Below are 19,622 nucleotides of genomic sequence, written 5' to 3'. Positions count from 1 at the left end.
GCATTTAAAAAGTTACTGAATCTCCATTATCATGTAATGCCTACCCATACACAATATGTTCAGAGGATACTGGGAAGATGCCATAGTAGTTCAAAAATTTCAAAGTTCTCCTGATTTCTTGCACAAACTAGAGTTGTGAATGTAGAGCATAAAATAAACATTCAATCCTGGGACCATAACTGTGGCCCTCCTCACAACTAGAGCAGATAGAATATATTTTCAAAATATATCTAAAAGAGTATAAAAAGTATTTAAATTTATAAAGAAATAAGAGGAGCAAGGAAAAGGATGGAGGACATAGATGGGCATGATATAAGGTGTGTAGACTATGCAAATTGGATAAAGAATGAGGAACAGAGTAGAAGTAAGAGAAAAAGGGAGTGAACCCTGGAGGGAAGATTGTTAAAGTAGTAACAAGGCAAAAAAGCTGGTAGAAATAAAGCAGAGCTGTCAGCAGTGAAAGAAAATAAGAGATGCAAACAAACATAAAAATGATCAGCAGAATATATTACCCAAAAGTGATGATAGTAAGCATTAATTTCAGTCAAAATTAAAGCTAAAACAGGTTTATTCAAAAGAGAAAAATCAGGAAATTATGCTATAGGTGAACTACATTGACCAATATTGTTTTAGCTTGCTTAAAATAGCTGGATAATATAAGGCTAAGTTGTAGCAAAATGATGTCTTGGTGGATTTAGAAAAATATGTAAAGTGTTGGATTTATAAAGGATGATGTTAATCATATTCAGAGACACAAGACAAACAATGTCCTTAGAATGGCATTATAAAAATATCTACGTACGCATTTTTGTCTATGAATGTAGGGATCTATTCATATAGGTGTGTACCTATATATGTCTATATATGTGCATATGTATATGTGTAAATATATATATATGAATATATCTTTGCTTAATTGTAGATCACTTGGGGTACATGGAGAGGTAGAAAAGTTGGAATGAAGAAGAAAATAAAAAATGCACAAAGAGCAGAAAAACCTATAATATAGCAAAGAAAAAATGATCTCCTCTGAATATAATACATAGTATTTATTCTATAAGCTTTCTTCAAATATATTATTTCATATTTTGAATCTTCTTTGTTCTGCTGTGCATATGGCAAAGATTCTGTCTCTGAGACTCCTGACAACCCAGAAATCTATGTTAGGCATCCCATTCTTTGTACTGGGGGAGGAGGGAAGGGCCACCTCCTTAATGTTCCCTGGCTAGAAAGGAGCCTCCAAACTAGGAGAGTGACTGGCTGAGAAGTTCACTAGTAAATCTGCTGCATATAAGAATTTTCCTTATCATATTACCATCCAATGGATTTAAAAATTGCTTCCTGACAAAGTCTAAAGTTTTGGGATCTCTAATCATAGGAAATAATGGTTTTAAATATTTTAGTAACAGTCCTTAGATGATCAAGCTAGATATATTGCATTAACAAAAAAATCTCAGTGTTTAGGAACCAGAGCAAAAAAGTAAAAAGCCAAACTTACAATGGGAAATAATTGTACAGGGAAAGGCCCTCTCTCATGGAATAGTCATCATTCATCACCTAAAAATGACCACCACAGTTAAGCCTCTCCTGAGTATGGAGACACTCACAGTAGATAGGAGATTACAAAGTTAACAAAAAATTCTTCTCCTGCTGTCTCAGAATCTGGTGAGAAGCAAATGACTGTAGAGAGCCCAATTATTGTGTGGTTTGCAAAAAGTCTGATTATGCCCAAAAGAGGCAATCCAAGAACTAGATCAAGCCCATGAAATAAAACTGCGGCATATTCTTTTTGTACCCCTTTTGAACTTACAAAATATTTTCTCTGTTTTAATTGGCCACAATCTAGGTTCCCATTCACCCACTCCAATCCATTAACATCTGAACTGAGAACTAAGACAAACAAGACCAATTATAAAAAATACCTAGAAAATCAAAGCAATTTCCCATATTTGGTACACAAATACATATATGCATACAGGGCTATGTACACATAAACACAAACACACACACACAAAGACACACACACACACACATATATATAATACACATATACAGATAGATAGATAGATAGATAGATAGATAGATAGATAGATAGATAGATACAGATATATAGATATATATACCTATATATACACACATTCCTACAGACAAACATACACATGGCTTCTTAGAAAGGAGTTGTTATGCTTGAAGAGAGATTTACTTATGATGTGTTTCTAAAAAGCATTTTAGCAAAAAAGGTTTTTTTAAAGTAATTATGTCATATGAAGTAAGTGTTAGAAAAAATGTTACAGAGTATTTAAATAAAGGAGGAAGGCTTCGATATTCTCAAATTGGATCAGGAGAAGATAACATATAGTAAATCAAGATAGAAGGCAGAGGGAAAGTAGAGGAATTGGGAGTGATAGGAAATAAGAGACACAAACAAAGAAAGATATTGATTAAGAGTACAATTTATTAGGAGAAAGCAAGGGTAAATGATCATTGATCTCAGACAAAGTTAAAGCAAAATTAGATTTATGAAAAAAGAAAAATCAGAGAATTAACTCTAAATGATTGATCAATATTGCTTTAGAGTATTTTAAAAATAATGTTAATAGTTTGGAAGATTGCTATGTCGTGGCAAATGATGATGAATTTGTGGATTTAGTAAAATAAAAAAGACTTGTATTTATGAAGGATGTTATGATGCAACTTCAAAAAAAAGTGGAGAAAAGCATAGAACAGCCTCTCGTAGATGAATATGAATGTATATATTATATGTGTGAAGATAATAGATATGTGAATATATGTATATATATATGGTATATGTATATATAAACATGTCTACATTAAATTGAATTCTTCTGAAAGTAAAGCAAAGAAGGAAGGGAAAATAGATTAATGCGAAAAGAGTACAGGAATAAATAAAACTTACAAGTAAGCAAAGGAAAATTGAATAAATCTGAACAAAATATGAACTATTTGTTGCATATTTTCTACAAAATTCTATTTATTCTTTCATATTTTGAATCGTGTCATGTTCTGGCGATGCACATGAAAATGTAATGTTTCTTTTCTGTATTTTTCTTTTTTATTTAGAATTTAACTTTCAAATAAAATTTTAAAAGAAAACTGGAGTGAAGAAAGAGAATGTGATGGACCAAATATGAATACAATCAGATTAGAGGAGGTAGGGAAAAGAAACTGGCCTCCATTTTTTAATCACCAAGATGGTTGACTGGGAGGTAAGAGATTTTGATTGTTTGAGATATTTGAGAAAATTCTTAAAGATTCCTCAGAAGCACTGGTGAGAATGATAGAGGAAGTGGATTCAGAAAGCACAATATAGTTGCCATTTAATTTGAAGGCTATAGCTAAGATAACAAAACAAAAAATTGCATTAAACTCAGTCATCATGGTATCTAAAATTTCACCCAGCTCTTTTCATGAGCACATGGTAATACAGAAAGCAAACTTGGGGAAAAGGATGGATAAAGAGAGGGAGTAGGAGTAATGGAGGACAAATTCACAGTTCTAAGAACCAGAGAATAAGTTTATACTGCTGACATGATCAGAAATCACAAACATGCCTCTTCCCTTTAAAAGCATAGTTCTTGATCAAAGTGATGTATTCCCAAAATTCAATGTTGCTAAGTCTTCAAAGGTTGGATGATATTTTCACAGGTGAAGAAAAGATGGCCATGAAATAGAGTGTGAAGATTGTGAGAATTCTGAACATCTCAAAAACAATGCTAGGAATGGCCAACTCAGAGATGTTCACTTGTGTATAGAGAGACACAAAGCTAAATATTTACCATGTGCTCCAAATGGCAATTTGAAGTAATCATCATTTTTACAAAAGTGAAGGAAGCCATCCTGTGTGGAGTTAATTTTTCAAGGATCTCTCCCTGGAAGTTGCAGAAAAGTGTCTTATTTGACATTAACTGAGTACCAGTGAAACCATCATTCTGTTTAAGGTTATTAAATAGCTGAAGATATTCAACCCCATTTAAGAAAATGAGTTAGCAATTTTGTTTTCCTGTTGGATCTGATTTTTTTTTGTGCAGCATCATATTTGTGGAAATATATGTAGAGGAATAGCCCATGTTTAACATATATTGGATCAATTACCAACTCGGGGAAAAAGGGGAAGGAGGGAAAGTATTTGAACACAAGGTTTTGTAGTCCTGAATGTTGAAAATTATCCATGCATATATTTTGAAAATAAAAGGCTAGAATAAAAAAGAAAAGAAATGTAAAAAGAGACAACACAGAAATACTGATTATATATATATATATATGTACATATACATATATATATACACAAACATATATACATACATGTAATAGAGTGCTCTCTTGAAGAGGGGGGAAAGAGAAAAAAATTGTAACTCAGAATTTCTAAAAATGAATGTTGAAAACTATCTCTACTTATATTTGGAAAATGGAAAATGGAAAAAAAATTAGGTATTTGGTACATCATTCCACATCTCCAATTCCAGAATGATATCTAAGCTTTAGGGGAATTGTAAGCATTAACCACACATCCATATCCATACCAGATTCATTCCATATTCTACCTTTGTGCTGGCTGGGAGGGAGCTAAAGGCAGAAAATGGCAGAGACAAAGGACTAGCAGCAGGAACCAAGAAGAGAGCTAGGCTTCTAAGAAAGCTAACCGGGCCCAAGGAAGGAGACAATACTTGGAACAGAAAATAAAGGATTTGGACTTTAACTACTGGCTGAATTTGAAGTGATTATTCCTCTAAACTGAAACTAAAACTGCCTCCAGAAGCTCCCCAAGAAACCTACTCCCAGAGAACATTACACTTTAGTTAAGAATATTACATATATATAGATATATATAGACAAATCAATAATTTAAAGGTTAAACTATTTACATCCCTAGGTAAGAAAATGATATCTGTAACTCTTGAGAACTATATCTATTTCTAGAGCAGACAGTGTGGAAATTACATGGACAGAAGGTATACTTCTGAATGGACTCTGATGTGACATCAAAAAAAGATATTAATGGATGGAAAAGGTCTGTACTAAAAGAGGGCAGGGGAGGTGTAGTGGAACAAATTAGATGACATGAACAGGCACAAAAGACCTATTAAAACCAATGGAAAAGAGGGAAGGGGATTAGCATTGTCTGAAGCTTGATCTCATCACTTTTGTTTGTTTGTTTGTTTTTAATATATATTTTTTTATTTTTTATTTTTTTATTACTACTATAGCTTCTTATTTACCAGATATATGCATGGGTAATTTTACAACACTGACAATTGTCAAGCCTTTTGTTCCAATTTTTCCCCTCCTTCCACACACCCCCCTGTCTAGGTAACAGGTTGACCAATACATGTTACATATGTTAAAGTATAAATTATATACAATATATGTATACATGTCCAAACAGTTATTTTGCTGTACAAAAAGAATCGGACATTGAAATAGCGTACCATTAGCCTTTGAAGGAAATAAAAATGCTAGTGGACAAAAATAGGGGTATTGGGAATTCTATATAGTGGTTCCTAGTGATTTCCCTGTTCCACTTTTGGTTTTAAGAGGGAATAACTTAATCATTCAGCTGGATAAAGAAATGTATCTAAACCTATAAATAAGGAAGAGAAAGAAAGAAGAAAAGGGAGGGGTTGCATAGAATAGAGGACAGAAACAAGAGGGAAGAAAGGGAAGAGAAGGGAAGAGAGTAATAGATAAAGTATTAGGCTGGGTTAGTAAAAAAAAAAAAAAAAACTAAGAAAAGAGGGGGAGAGTGATAGGAGATAAGATAGGGATGTGATAGTTGCAAAAATGCTAAGAGAAAATAAAACTATAGAAAGTGTTGAAAATCAGATGAAGGGAAATACAGAGCTGGTAATCACAACTGTGAATGGGATGAACTTTCTCATGAAACTGAAGAAACACTAGAGTAGATTAAAAAAGGGAATGCTAGAACATGTTTACAAAAAACACATTTGACAGAGAGATACAGAGTAAAGTTTAAGGCTGAAATTAAATTTATTATTGTTCTTCAATGGAAATAAAAAAGTAGCATTAGGAACTGTAATCTCAAATACAGTAAAAGTAAAAACAGATATAACTAAAAGATAAAGCAAAGCACCTCTTGTTAAAGGTTCATTAAATAATGAAGAATTAATGATATTAAATGTATATGCACCAAGTGGTAGAGCATTCAGATATCTAGAGAAGATATTAAGGCAGTTACACGGAGAAATAGACAACAACTTCCCCTCTCAGAATCATGTAAATCTAACCACAAAATAAACAATGAGAAAGAAATCAGGCACATTAATAGGGGGCTAGAAAACCTAGTTATGATAGACCTATAGACAAAATTGAATAGAGACATCAAAGGAATTCAAGTGTTTTCTTGGTACTATATGGTACCTACAAAAGATTGACCATGTATTAGGGCCATTATGCACCATGTATTAGGACATATAAATCTGAAAAGGAAGAAATAGAAAATGTTTGCTTTACAAACACAATACAATAAAAATTATATTCTATAAAAGGGCAGAGAAAGATAGACTAAAAATGGATTAGAAATTTCATAATCTAATTCTAAATAATGATGGGTCACACAACAAATCGCAGAAACAATCCTCAGTTTCATCCGAGGCAATGATAATAATGAGACAACATACCTGAAACTATGGGATGTAGCCAAAGCAGTTTTTAGAGGAAATTTTGTAATGATAATTAGTACCTGAATAAAACATAAAGAGAAGATCAAAGAATTGAATATGCACCTAAAACCTCTAGGAAAAGAACAAATTTAAAAACCCCAATTAAATACCAAATTAGAAATTCTGAAACTCCAAGGCTAAATTAATAAAACAGAAACTAAACAAACTAGAAAACTCATAAATGACACTAAGAGTTGATTTTATTTTAAAAATTCAATAAAATAGGCAAACTTTTGGTTTGGAATCCAATAACAGCATCCAAAACCCTAATGGAAACAATTCACAACTTTAGCAGAGTTGTAGAATATGAAATAAACAAACAAATCATCAGCTTTTCTATATATTACTGACAAAGCCCACCAGATAGAGATACAAGAGAAATTCGATTTGGAATTACTGTTGTCAAAATGAAATATGTGATTATCTACCTGTCAAGACAAACCTAAGAAATCTATGAACATAATTAGAAAATTCTTTGCATACAAGTAAAGTGAGATGTACACAACTGGAAAAAATATAAATTGCTCATTGGTAGGCTGAGCTAATATGATGCAAATGGCAAATCTACCAAAATAGATTTACTTGTTCACTGCAATATCCATCAAACTGCCAAAACATTATTTATTTTCTAGATAGAAAAAATAATAACAAAATTCATCTGGAAGAGCAAAAAGTCAAGTATATTAAGGGAATTAATGAAAAAATATATGAAGGATGGTAGCTTAGCAGAACCAAACCTAAAACCATAACATACAGCAACGCCATCAAAACCTTTTGGTACTGGCTAAGAAATATAGTGCCAGATCAGTGAAATAGATTAGATATACAGAACACATGAATAAAATTCCTATAGGAATCAAGTGTTTGATAAACCCTTAAACTCCAGCTTCTATAATGAGAACTCTCTATTTGACAAAAATTGCTGGGAAAACTAGAAAATAATAAGTCAGGAATTCAGCATAGACCTACACTGCACACCCTACATCAAAATAAGGTCAAAATGGGTACATGATTTGGGTACAAATGAGGAAACCTTAAACAATTAGGAGAACAAGAGATAATGTACCTATCGGATCTTTAAAGAAGGGAGAAGTTATGAACAAATAAGAAATAGAGAACATTGTACAAGACAAAATGGACAACTTTGTTTACATTAAATTAAAAATGCACAAACAAAACGACACAGAAAAAAAATTAAAAGTTAACTAAAGAGCTGGGGAAAATACTTAACTAGTGTTTCTGAAAAGAACTCATTTCTAAAATGTAAAAAGAATTGTGTCAAATTTATCAGAATAAATGTCATTCCTAAATTGACAGAGGATATGAACAATATTCAAAGGACAAATTTAAAGCCCTCTATACTTATATGAAAAAAAATGCTCTAAACCAGTAATAATTAAATGCATTTCTCTAAAAAGCAAAGAAAAACAACCTCTCAAGTCAACTGAGATAACAGGAAAAGATGATAAGCGTTGGAGGTGATATGAGAAAACTGGATCACTAATGCATTGTTGGAGGAGTTGTGAAATGATTCAACCATTTTGGAGAGCAATTTGGAATTATACCCAAAGGAATATAACAATGGAATGGCCATACCATTTCACTAAGCAGTTCCATTACTAGATAAGTACTCCATGGAAATCATAAAGGAGGAAAAAAAGGACCCACATATGCAAAAATGTTTGTAGCAGCTTTTTTTTTTTTTTTGAGTAAACAATCAGTAAGTGAGTAGAAATACATCCACTGGGGAATGGCTGGACAACTTGTGATACATGTAAGTAATGGAATATTATTATTCTATACTAAGTGATGAACAAGCCAATGTTAGAAAGCCTAGAAGGACTTACACAAATTAATACTGAGTGAAACAAGCAGAACTAAGAATACATTATATACAATAACAGCAAGAATGTGCAAAGATCCACTATGAAAGACTTGAGTCTTCACAGTGGTTCAGTGATTCAAAGCAATTCAGAAAATGCCATATGAACTCAGAAAAAGAAATAAGGAACATTAATGTAAATCAGCACATACTTTGTTCACTTCTTTTTTCTTTTTTTTTTATCTCTTTCATGGTTTTCTTCCATATTGTTCTAATTTTTCTCTCCCAATATAATTCATAAAGCAATGTGTTCAAAATAAAAAAGGAAATAAAACAAAACAAAAAAAGTATTTTGTAATTATGTTGTATATACACATATATATATATATGTGTGTGTGTGTGTGTATATATATATATATACATAATATCTTATACTTTACCAAAAAAACGGAAAATATTTGAGAACAGAAATTTCATTTTGATTTCGGTCATTATCACCATATGTGAACCCAATGTCTGATACATATTAGAGCTTAATGTATTTGATTGAGAAAGAATAAAAGGCAAGGAGAAATAGAATATGAGAAACTTAGATCAGCAAGGAATGTCACTGTTGCTGTAAATAGAAGACAAGTAGTTATTTATCATTCCAAAATGAAGGTTAGGATCATTATGTGGTGAGGTGGGGAAGAAAAGTAGATGCTGGTAATTAAAGAAATTGTAGATGATTTGGGCATAAAGAATGAGATCATAAATAGATTAGAGGAACATAGGATAGTTTACCTCTCAGACTTATGGAGGAGGAAGGAATTTATTACCAAAGGAGAACTAGAGATCATTATTAATCACAAAATAGAAAATTTTGATTACATCAAATTAAAAAGCTTTTTACAAACAAAATTAATGCAAACAAGATTAGAAGGGAAGTAATAAATTGGGAAAACATTTTTACAGTTAAAGTTTCTGATAAAGGCCTCATTTCCAAAATATATAGAGAACTGACTCTTTAAGAAATCAAACCATTCTCCAATTAATAAAGGGTCAAAGCATATGAACAAACAATATTCACATGAAGAAATTGAAACTGTTTCCATTCTTATAAAAGTGTTCCCAATCACTATTAATCAGAGAAATGAAAATTAAGACAACTCTGAAATACCATTACACACCTGTCAGATTGGGTAAGAAGATTTTGCTTACATCAAACTAAAAAGTTTTGTACAAACAATACAAATGTACAAACAGTACAAACAAAAGGGAAGTAACAAATTGGGAAAATATTTTAAAGCTAAAGATTCTTATAAAGGTCTCATTTCCAAAATATATAGAGAACTGACCCTAATTTATAAGAAATCAACCATTCTCCAATTGATAAATGGTCAAAGGATATGAACAGACAATTCTCAGATGATAAAATTGAAACTATTTCCACTCACATGAAAAGATGCTCCAAGTTATTATTAATCAATTGGAGAATGGTTGGGTAAATTATGGTATATGAAGGTTATGGAATATTATTGTTCTGTAAGAAATGACCAGCAGGAGGAATACAGAGAGGCTTGGAGAGACTTACATCAACTGATGCTGAGTGAAATGAATAGAACCAGAAGATCGCTGTACACTTCAATACTGTATGAGGATGTATTCTGATGGAAGTGGAAATCTTCAACATAAAGAAGAGCCAACTCACTTCCAGTTGATCAATGATGGACAGAAATAACTACACCCAGAGAAGGAACACTGGGAAGTGAATGTAAATTGTTATCACTACTGTCTATCTACCCAGGTTACTTATACCTTCGGAATCTAATACTTAATGTGCAATAAGAAAATGGTATTTACACACATATATTGTATCTAGGTTATATTGTAACATATCTAAAATGTATGGGATTGCCTATCATCAAGGGGAGGGAGTAGAGGGAAGGAGGGGATAATTTGGAAAAATGAATACAAGGGATAATGTTATAAAAAATTACTCATGCATATATATTGTGAAAAAAAATATAAATAAAAAATGTTGAAAGAAAAAAACAGAAAAGAAAAAATAAAACACAAAAGAAGCATTTTGTAATTGTGTTATAGATACATATATACACACAAATATAAATATAAATATGTATATACATATATATGTATACATAAATTCTCAGTTTACAAAAAAAAAGGAAAATATTTGAGAGCAGAAATTTAATTTTCTTTTCGATCCTTATCACCATATGTGAATATCTGGAACATGGTGGGACTTGTTTGACTGAGAAAGAATAAGAGGCAAAGAAAAACAGCAGGTGACAAACTTAGATCAGCAAGGAATGTCGCTGTTCTTGGACATTGAAGAACAGTACTCATGTATCATGTCACAAAGTCATTAGGTGTTAGAGTAGGTCCCGGCAATTAAAGGAATTATAGAATTAAGAAGTTAGGTATCTAGAAAGGAAAATATATGTATAAGTTTATATATGGAAAGAAGTTTGGAAAAGAAGTGGGATGTTCTGACCCAACACCTCAAACCACAGGATATTTCATGACTTTTATCCCAGGTGTTGGTCCTCCTTTTCTACAGGGGACAGACATTGTAATCTTGATTACAAATGATCATCTGTTCCTAATATGGAATCATGGAACCTCAATATTTCTGGTGCTAAATTTCACTTTTAATTTCTTTTCCATTAGACAAAATACAAAATAAGGAGCCTATAGGGAGGGTCATAAAAGACAGGCCCAATTGTGTCAATTATTCAAGAGAGACTCATCTATAACCAGAACCATACATCAATTAGGTACACAATCCTCTGGCTCACATGCTCTTATTGCATCATCCTACAAGTCACTTGACAGGCCTTCTCCTCACCTGCTCATTGATGCTACACTAAAGACTTTAAGCAATCAGTAGTCTAGATAGGTGTAAACACTTGGGATAAAAGTTCTTTTAAAAAAATTGGGTCCCAGATAACCCAAGCAAGCCATTTCTCTGTAGATGACATGATAATTGAAGCCCTGGCAGAGAGATGAGCTCAGAAACAGCCAGCATAATAACTACATCCCTGCATCCCCTATATATGACCCACACAGTCATACAGTCATATTTTCCTGCTTCAACACAGATTGCTGCTGTTCTACTTTCTGCTGTATTGACAGAGACCGACCTGGTAAGTGACTGTGCCTTAGTACCTGAGACAGATCTGTACAACAGGAAAGAATCAATAATTAGATGCTTAGAGCCTTGTATGAGATCTTACTGAATGAGATAAATGAAAGAGTCAGCCACTTAAAAAGCAATGGTCCATTCCCTGTGCTGAGTGTGAGGAGGTAAAGAAAGGCAAAAGCACTGCCTGCTTCAAGAAGTTCAAAGTCAATGTGGATTCCCAACAAGCAAAAAACTGCAAATGCAGGCAAGAGACAGAGAGTAAGAGATGCAGAAAGAGAAAAGAAACAGAGACATGAGAGAGAGATAGGACAGAGAAGGAGGCATTATATATACATAAAAGAGATGTTTAGATAATGGCTAACTGGCAGAAGCTTCTGAAAATTGTAAGACTTTGGCTAAGATCTGAAGGAAGCTGGGCAAGCCAGGACATAGTTACAAGGAAAAATGTAAGAGACTGAGTGATTCAAGGTAAATAAAACTAATATTCCTGTTTCTGTACGCAGTAATCCAAAAAATAACACTTCCCATCACAAGGAAAAGGAATAAGGTGTCAAATGCCATCTAGAACTGGCATTGAACCTGCTCCAGTGCTGGCTGACTATTTCTCAACTCTTCCTGCTTTGGGCATCACTTAAGGCAAGGCTTCTTAAAGGGTTCCCACTTTTAACCTTTCACCTGAGAAATTTTTATGCTAATCCATATATGGAGGTACAAAATTTAAGTATAAAATGCAACATTCACTGATAACAATTCATAATTCCATGACCCCCACATTCAGTTACCAGGCCCCAAATGGGTTTGGGACAATTGCTTAAGAATTGTTGACCTTAACTGAGTTAAAGGTATATATTGTGAAATTAATAGACGAGAAATTTTGATGCTGAGATATTTTGTCCAAAAAAGTATCTTTAGGCACATATATGGCAGGTATTGGTTACATTGTAAGAAGATGGGAAGGAGATAGTTTTACTTAGTCTATCTTTGTCTTGAGAAATAGTATGTTTGGCATATAAGCCTAGATTTGTTAATGAGCACAAGAATTGCCTCCTGTCTCATAACAACATTGCATGTTCAGGGTCTGCAATTTCTTACTGGATTTGGAAAGGAATATGATAATAAAGATCCCTGGCTTCTGTTCTCACCTTTTCACCTTTCCTTAATGTGGCCCAACATGCTTCTCTCTATTGAGAGAATGGGATAAAATAAAATTATATAAATAGCACTGATTGAGAATGCGTGCTCCTCTGTCCCTGACCCAAAATGCAGTCTGCCATTTCAGAAATCAACACTGATGTGCAAACTGAGAGTTCTTTGCATCTTCATTTCTGCCTCCTAAATAAGATGATCCCAAAATATTTTTCCCCTACCTCAGCATGCTCCCTGATCCTGGTTAAGTTTAATAATACATGTGATGTCGTTTCTTATTACATTAAAAATAATGCTCTCTATATGGGGCTGAAGAAGTGATTTATCCTTAAGTAACAACAATATTATCCAAACATCATAATATTGAACTGAAAAAAAAAAAACCTTTAGGGTTAAACGGAAAGGGTTCAAATTCTGACTGTCCTTCCTGCTACCCATATTTCTTTGCATAATTTGCATCACTCTTTTAAACTTTGCTTTCTTTATTGAAAAAATGAATAGTAATGATTTGGACCAATTAAGCTCAAAGGATTTTTCCAAGTCTAGATGAAATAACTTGGTAACGCCACTGAGTTAGGAAAGAATCAACATTCTGTCATTAACCAACAAATACAAGGATTCTCAGCAAAACAAATTATCTCCCTAGTTCATTCAGGAATGAGGGGCTACAGGGTTTGAAGTTTTCTTTAGCTCTGCTTGTTTATCTAAGAAAGAAAACGAACAGCTCAGATAGAAGAGATTGGCTGGCAGACGTGATAGCTGAGATACTGCTTAGGAAATTTATATCAGTAAATTTCTTTAAAGAACTATTATATTGTTATTAAATGGGGCTTAAAATTAATTTCTAACAAACTCTTGCTTTTTTATAACTGTCTCTGCAGTTAGAAACAGAGATTTTAATTATATATTAGATTATGACCTTAAAAGATCAAGGTGGATAATTTGCATTCCCTTAAAACCCATGCTTTTAAAATAGGAGGAAAGCATAAGAACAACAATCAGACAAGTGTAGAAAAACAGTCCTGAGATAGGCCCACATTCTAAATTGAAATTCCCATTCCAAAAGTATTTCTTTAAAACACATTATGTTTCAAGAAATATGAAAAAAAAAGCGATCAAACAAAAGGCATCATTTGCTCTCTCAGAAGCTCACAATACAATGGGGGAGACTACAAACAAACTGATAGCATTGATATATGATACATATATATATCATATATATATATGATAGCATTATTTATTTACAAAATTAATGAGTGATATCAACAGGGGGAAGGTGGCATCATTTTTGAGTATTGAGAAATATTTCTTGAAAAAAAGATAGGAATTTAATTGAGGTTTTTAATAATCCAGAGGCAGAGAAAACATAGAGAAGGAGTTTGAAATCATCTCAGGCATGTGGATGTACAGCAAAAATCTATGGATTCCAGAGATTCAGCTTCTTGTTCAAGGAACATCAAAAAAGCCCAGTTTCCCTGCATTACAGGCTATAAGGTGAGGGATATGATCTAAGAAAGCTGGAAGTGTTGGGAGAGGCCAGAGTATGAAAGCATTGGAACAAAAAAAGTGACTTTTATATTTGAGTCTGTATGTAACAAAATATAATTGCAGTTTACTGAAAAGGTGAATTGATAAGATTAGATCAACACTGTAGAAAGATCAGCTTGACAGGAGAATGGAAGATGAACTAAAGTAGAGAGAGATTTAATTCAGACAGACTATCTAGCAGTCTACGACATGTATTTGGGCATGAGATAATGAAAACATGCACCAAGGTCATTATAATGTGAGAGAGAAAAGAGCCAATGTAAGACATGATATACATATAAAATTAACTGAATTTGGCAACAAAATGATCATGGGTATAAGACTGAGAAAAGAACTCATGAATAAATGACATGTTTCAAGCTGAAGTGACAAAAAGATGTTGGTAATGTGAACAGGAATAGGGAAATATAAAAGAGAACAATTTTGCAAAGATAATAAATGAAGCATTTTAAATATGAATTTTAAGATAGCTATGGAACATTCATTATGGATGTAGGAAATTCAGTTATGGATGTAAGAATGCAGGTCAGGAAAGAGGATAGGTCCAGGTAAATAGATTTTATAGTCAGTATAGAGATAATTCTTCTATTCCTGAAATGATAATGATTTCAGCAAATAAAATACTATAGAGAAAAAGAAAAGACTAAGCATAAGAACTGGGAAGCATATATCAATCATCCAAGATGGATCGTGAGATAAATTAAGATCCAGCAAAGGAAACCAGGAAGTAGCAGTCAAATTAGCAGGAAAAGAACCAAGAATATAGCCATGAAACTCTAGTAAGTAAAGACAATAAACTAAATGGTAATCAACAGTTCCAGAAACAATACATACATACCAATGAATGCAGGCTGAGAAGAAGCCTTAAGCATGAGCATTTAAGAGACCATTAGTAAATTTGTACACAAAGTTCTGGTTGAATACAAACTCAGAAAACAGATTGTTAAGTGTTAAGAAAATAAGAAGAAATAAAGGGAAGGCATAAATTATATAAGATATTCTCAAGGAATTGAGCCACAAGAAAAAAGAGGAGAGATTTTCTGAGGATGTGGGAGATAAAGGAAAATTTGGACTCAGGAGATAAAAGGCCAGGACATAAGGAATGGTTGAAAATAATTTAAAATGAGTATTTTATATTTTTTAAATTATTTATTATCGCTTTTTATTTAGAAAACATATGCATGGATAAGTTTTTTTCAACATTGGCCCTTGCAAATTTTCCCCTCCTTCTCCCCAACCCCTTTCCTAGATGGTGGGTGACCCAATACATGTAACATATGTTAAATCCAATATACATATATATATATATATATATATATATATATATATATATATATATATATATATATATATATATATACATATGAAATAGTATTTTAGAGGAATTAATTTTCTTGGAAAAATGGCACCAAATGCCATCAAGGTTGCATACAGAGGAAATGGCAAGGAAAAGGGCTACCTCATTAGAGGAGTAAAGAATGAAAGGAATGATAGTTGGAAATGGCATTTTAGGGATATGAGACATAAAAAAGGGGAAAACCAAGAGCACTAATCAAGTTTTTAGTGACATACTGCACAAGGTTTGCATGTGAGGGAGTGACCATAGGAAAGTCTTGGGGCTTATTAGATGAGTGAACAGTGGCTTAGTTCGGAATGTTGAAAATATTGTCTTTGTCCTAGGGACTAAGTCTATGGAACTTAATTTGCAGGAAATTCAGTCAATGATTTTTCCCCAAATTCATTGAGAAACTTGAGTAGGATCAAATGCAGAAAATGATAGGGATAATTGAATATTGCAGTTTTTTTTTAAATTTTGTTGTTGTTGGTTTTTGTTTTTTTGTTTTGTTTTGTTTTGTTTTGTTTGTTTTTTTTTTTTTTAGGAAAAGTGATTAATAGGTTAAGGGATACTAGAGATGAAAACAGTAGAGGATAATAGGTTCATCAAAGATGAGAAGGTAGAGAAGTGAAGTGAATGTAAGCAAAAAATGTTATGACATAAGATCCTCAACTAAGAAAGTTGATGACTTCAACTTACGATATAAGGTTGTCAATTAAGAAAGTACTATGGCACACAAGAAGAGAAGCAAAAGTTACTTAAAGTAGTTTGAGAGTGAGCTACCAGTTAAAAAAAGTGAAAAACAGAAAATTGACTTTTTTGCAAAGTAGAATAGAAATGAGATTAGATTACAAAATTTAAGAATTCCCAATCCCTCTAATTTTGTCCCACTGAATTTTGGATTTCCTTCACAGGCTAATTGTACACTATTTCAAAGTCCAATTCTTTTTGTACAGCAAAACAATTGTTTGGACATGTATACATATCTTGTATTTAATTTATATTCTAACATTTTTAACAGGTATTGGTCAACCTGACATCTAGGGATGGGAAGAAGGGGAAAAATTAGAACAAAAGGTTTGGCAATTGTTACGGTTATAAAATTATCCAGGCGTACATGTGATAAATAAAAACTATTAAAATATTTTTTAAAATTACAGATTTCCATTGAAGTTCTTCAGAGACACGTAAAGAGGAGCAATAAATGGAGATTATAGAAGTCACAGGAACAAATGTATAAGAGACATAGAAATAGTTGATGAAGTAGAATTTAATTTCCTTGATACAGACCTTTACTTGTAGTATGAAAGAAAGACAAGATTTTAGCTGTCACAAGGATGAAGATCAGAGAAACAAAAAAAAAAAAGGGATAGGAATGAAGGTGATTGTGAATAAAAACTTGTTTAGACACCATGTTCTATATTGTTTTTATCATTTAGTTATATCTATATCTTTGTGACTTTGTGGGATTTTCTTGGGAAAGATACTGGAATGGTTTGTTATTTACTTCTCCTGGAGTAAACATAACTAATCAAGGATTGCAAAACTAGTAAATGTGAGAGACTGCATTTGAACTCAGATATTCTTTTTTTTATTATTCATTTTTCCAAATTATCCCCTCCCTCCCTCCACTCCCTCCCCCCGATGGCAGGTAATCCCATACATTTTACATGTGTTACAATATAATCTAAATACAATATATATATGTAAATACCATTTTCTTGTTGCACATTAATTATTAGCTTCCGAAGGTATAAGTAACCTGGGTAGATAGACAGTAGTGCTAACAATTTACATTCACTTCCCAGTGTTCCTTCTCTGGGTGTAGTTATTTCTGTCCATCATTGATCAACTGGAAGTGAGTTGGATCTTCTTTATGTTGAAGATTTCCACTTCCATCAGAATACATCCTCATATAGCATTGTTGTTGAAGTGTATAGTGATCTTCTGGTTCTGCTCATTTCACTCAGCAACAGTTGATGTAAGTCTCTCCAAGCCTCTCTGTATTCCTCCTGCTGGTCATTTCTTACAGAGCAATAATATTCCATAACCTTCATATACCACAATTTACCCAACCATTCTCCAATTGATGGGCATCCATTCAACTTCCAGTTTCTAGCTACAACAAAAAGAGCTGCCACAAACATTTTGGCACATACAGGTCCCTTTCCACTCTTTAGTATTTCTTTGGGATATAAGCCCAATAACAGCAATGCTGGGTCAAAGGGTATGCACAGTTTGATAACTTTTTGGGCATAGTTCCAAATTGCTCTCCAGAATGGCTGGATTCTTTCACAACTCCACCAACAATGTATCAGTGTCCCAGTTTTCCCACATCCCCTCCAACATTCATCATTATTTGTTCCTGTCATCTTAGCCAATCTGACAGGTGTGTAGTGGTATCTCAGAGTTGTCTTAATTTGCATTTCTCTGATCAGTAGTGATTTGGAACACTCTTTCATATGAGTGGAAATAGTTTCAATTTCATCGTCTGGAACTCAGATATTCTTGATAACAACATTGTATTGTAGAGATCATCAGGTATATGAAAAGATGGAATGATTAGAAGATTTTCAACAAACAAAGTAATTTTGAATTTCAATAATAACTTACTAGCCACTGAGAAACTTTGTTGTTCCTCATGATAGTTGAAATCATAGAATTTCAGTGGGAAAATCATAGTATGTAAAAGCATATTTTTATGTTTTTACCCATAGGTCTCCTTGAGTTTGGCAACAAATTATCTTCATGAAGTAAAGAATGCTGACCTTGGATGAAATTCTGGGGATAGTATATCTGCAACTAACTGGAACTGGATTCCTGGGGAACTTAACTCTCCTCATCCTAAACAGCTTTACTTTCCTGACTGCTCATACAGTAAGACCTAAAAATATAATTATCATCCAGTTAGCCTTTTCCAATGCTATGGTGCTTCTCTTTAGAGGAATACCTACCATAACAAGGCTTTGGAAGGTAAAATGTGTCTTGGACAAAAGTGGGATTAAAATCATAACATATATGCAAACACTAAGCCGGGGTCTCTCCTTATATAGCACCTGCCTCTTGAGTGTCTTCCAGGCCATTACTATTAGTCCCAACAACTCCATGTGGACACAGCTGAAAATAAAAGCACCAAAGTACATTATTCCATGCATTGTTCTATGCTGGATCTTTAATCTGCTATTAGATATGCTTGTATTACTACTTCAGGATGGTTCAAAGAATAGCACAGTCAATAAATATGGATGCAATACTGGGTATAGATCTCTAAACATTTATAATAAGGATCATATAAAATTTCAAATCATAACATGTGTCCACGATACTTTCTTTGCAGGTTTCATGACCTTTTCTAGCATCCATATGGTCTTAATGCTATACAGACACAAGAGAAATGTTAATCATATACATAGTAAGAGCACCTCCACAAAAGTATCCCCTGAAACTAGGGCAACCCAAGCTATCCTGCTTCTGGTGGCCACCTTTGTTTTTTTTAATATGTTCAGTCCCATTTTTATACTGTGTATGTCCTATTTTAAATTCAGAAACACTTGGATGATACCTACATCAGCCCTTCTCTCTCTTTGTTATCCAACAGTCAGCCCTTTCATTCTGATCAGCATTAGTAACCAGATCCCCAGGTTTTGTGTTCACAGATAATTTGAAAAACTACTCAATCTCCATGACGACCTACTGAGGATTCTTGCAAAGTGGCAGAGCAGGTCATAAAATTCAAAACTTTCCAGATTTCACCCACAGCATCTCAAATAATATAGGGCAAGAGATGGGAAAAGCAATGGTCCTCTTAGGACAATTGCAGTATATCTAAAGAAAGATACCAAAAAAAAATAAATCTCCAGGAAGATATGGAAAGGAAAGGAAGCAGTATCATAAATAAAATATTAAATTGCAACCCAATTCATT

General features: G+C 33.1%; 1 protein-coding gene across 1 annotated transcript; it reads left to right on the top strand.

The window, feature by feature from the left end:
* The first annotated feature begins 18,458 nt into the window (after positions 1–18,458).
* LOC141547706 (vomeronasal type-1 receptor 3-like) lies at positions 18,459–19,358 on the top strand. Its single transcript, XM_074276185.1, has one exon. It carries the CDS (start codon positions 18,459–18,461, stop codon positions 19,356–19,358), a length of 900 nt encoding a protein of 299 aa, XP_074132286.1.
* The last annotated feature ends 264 nt before the right edge of the window (positions 19,359–19,622 follow it).

This window comes from Sminthopsis crassicaudata, chromosome 6 (genome assembly GCF_048593235.1).
Source record: "Sminthopsis crassicaudata isolate SCR6 chromosome 6, ASM4859323v1, whole genome shotgun sequence".
Taxonomy (NCBI): Eukaryota; Metazoa; Chordata; class Mammalia; order Dasyuromorphia; family Dasyuridae; genus Sminthopsis; species Sminthopsis crassicaudata.
This window is presented reverse-complemented; position numbering and strand designations above follow the sequence as displayed.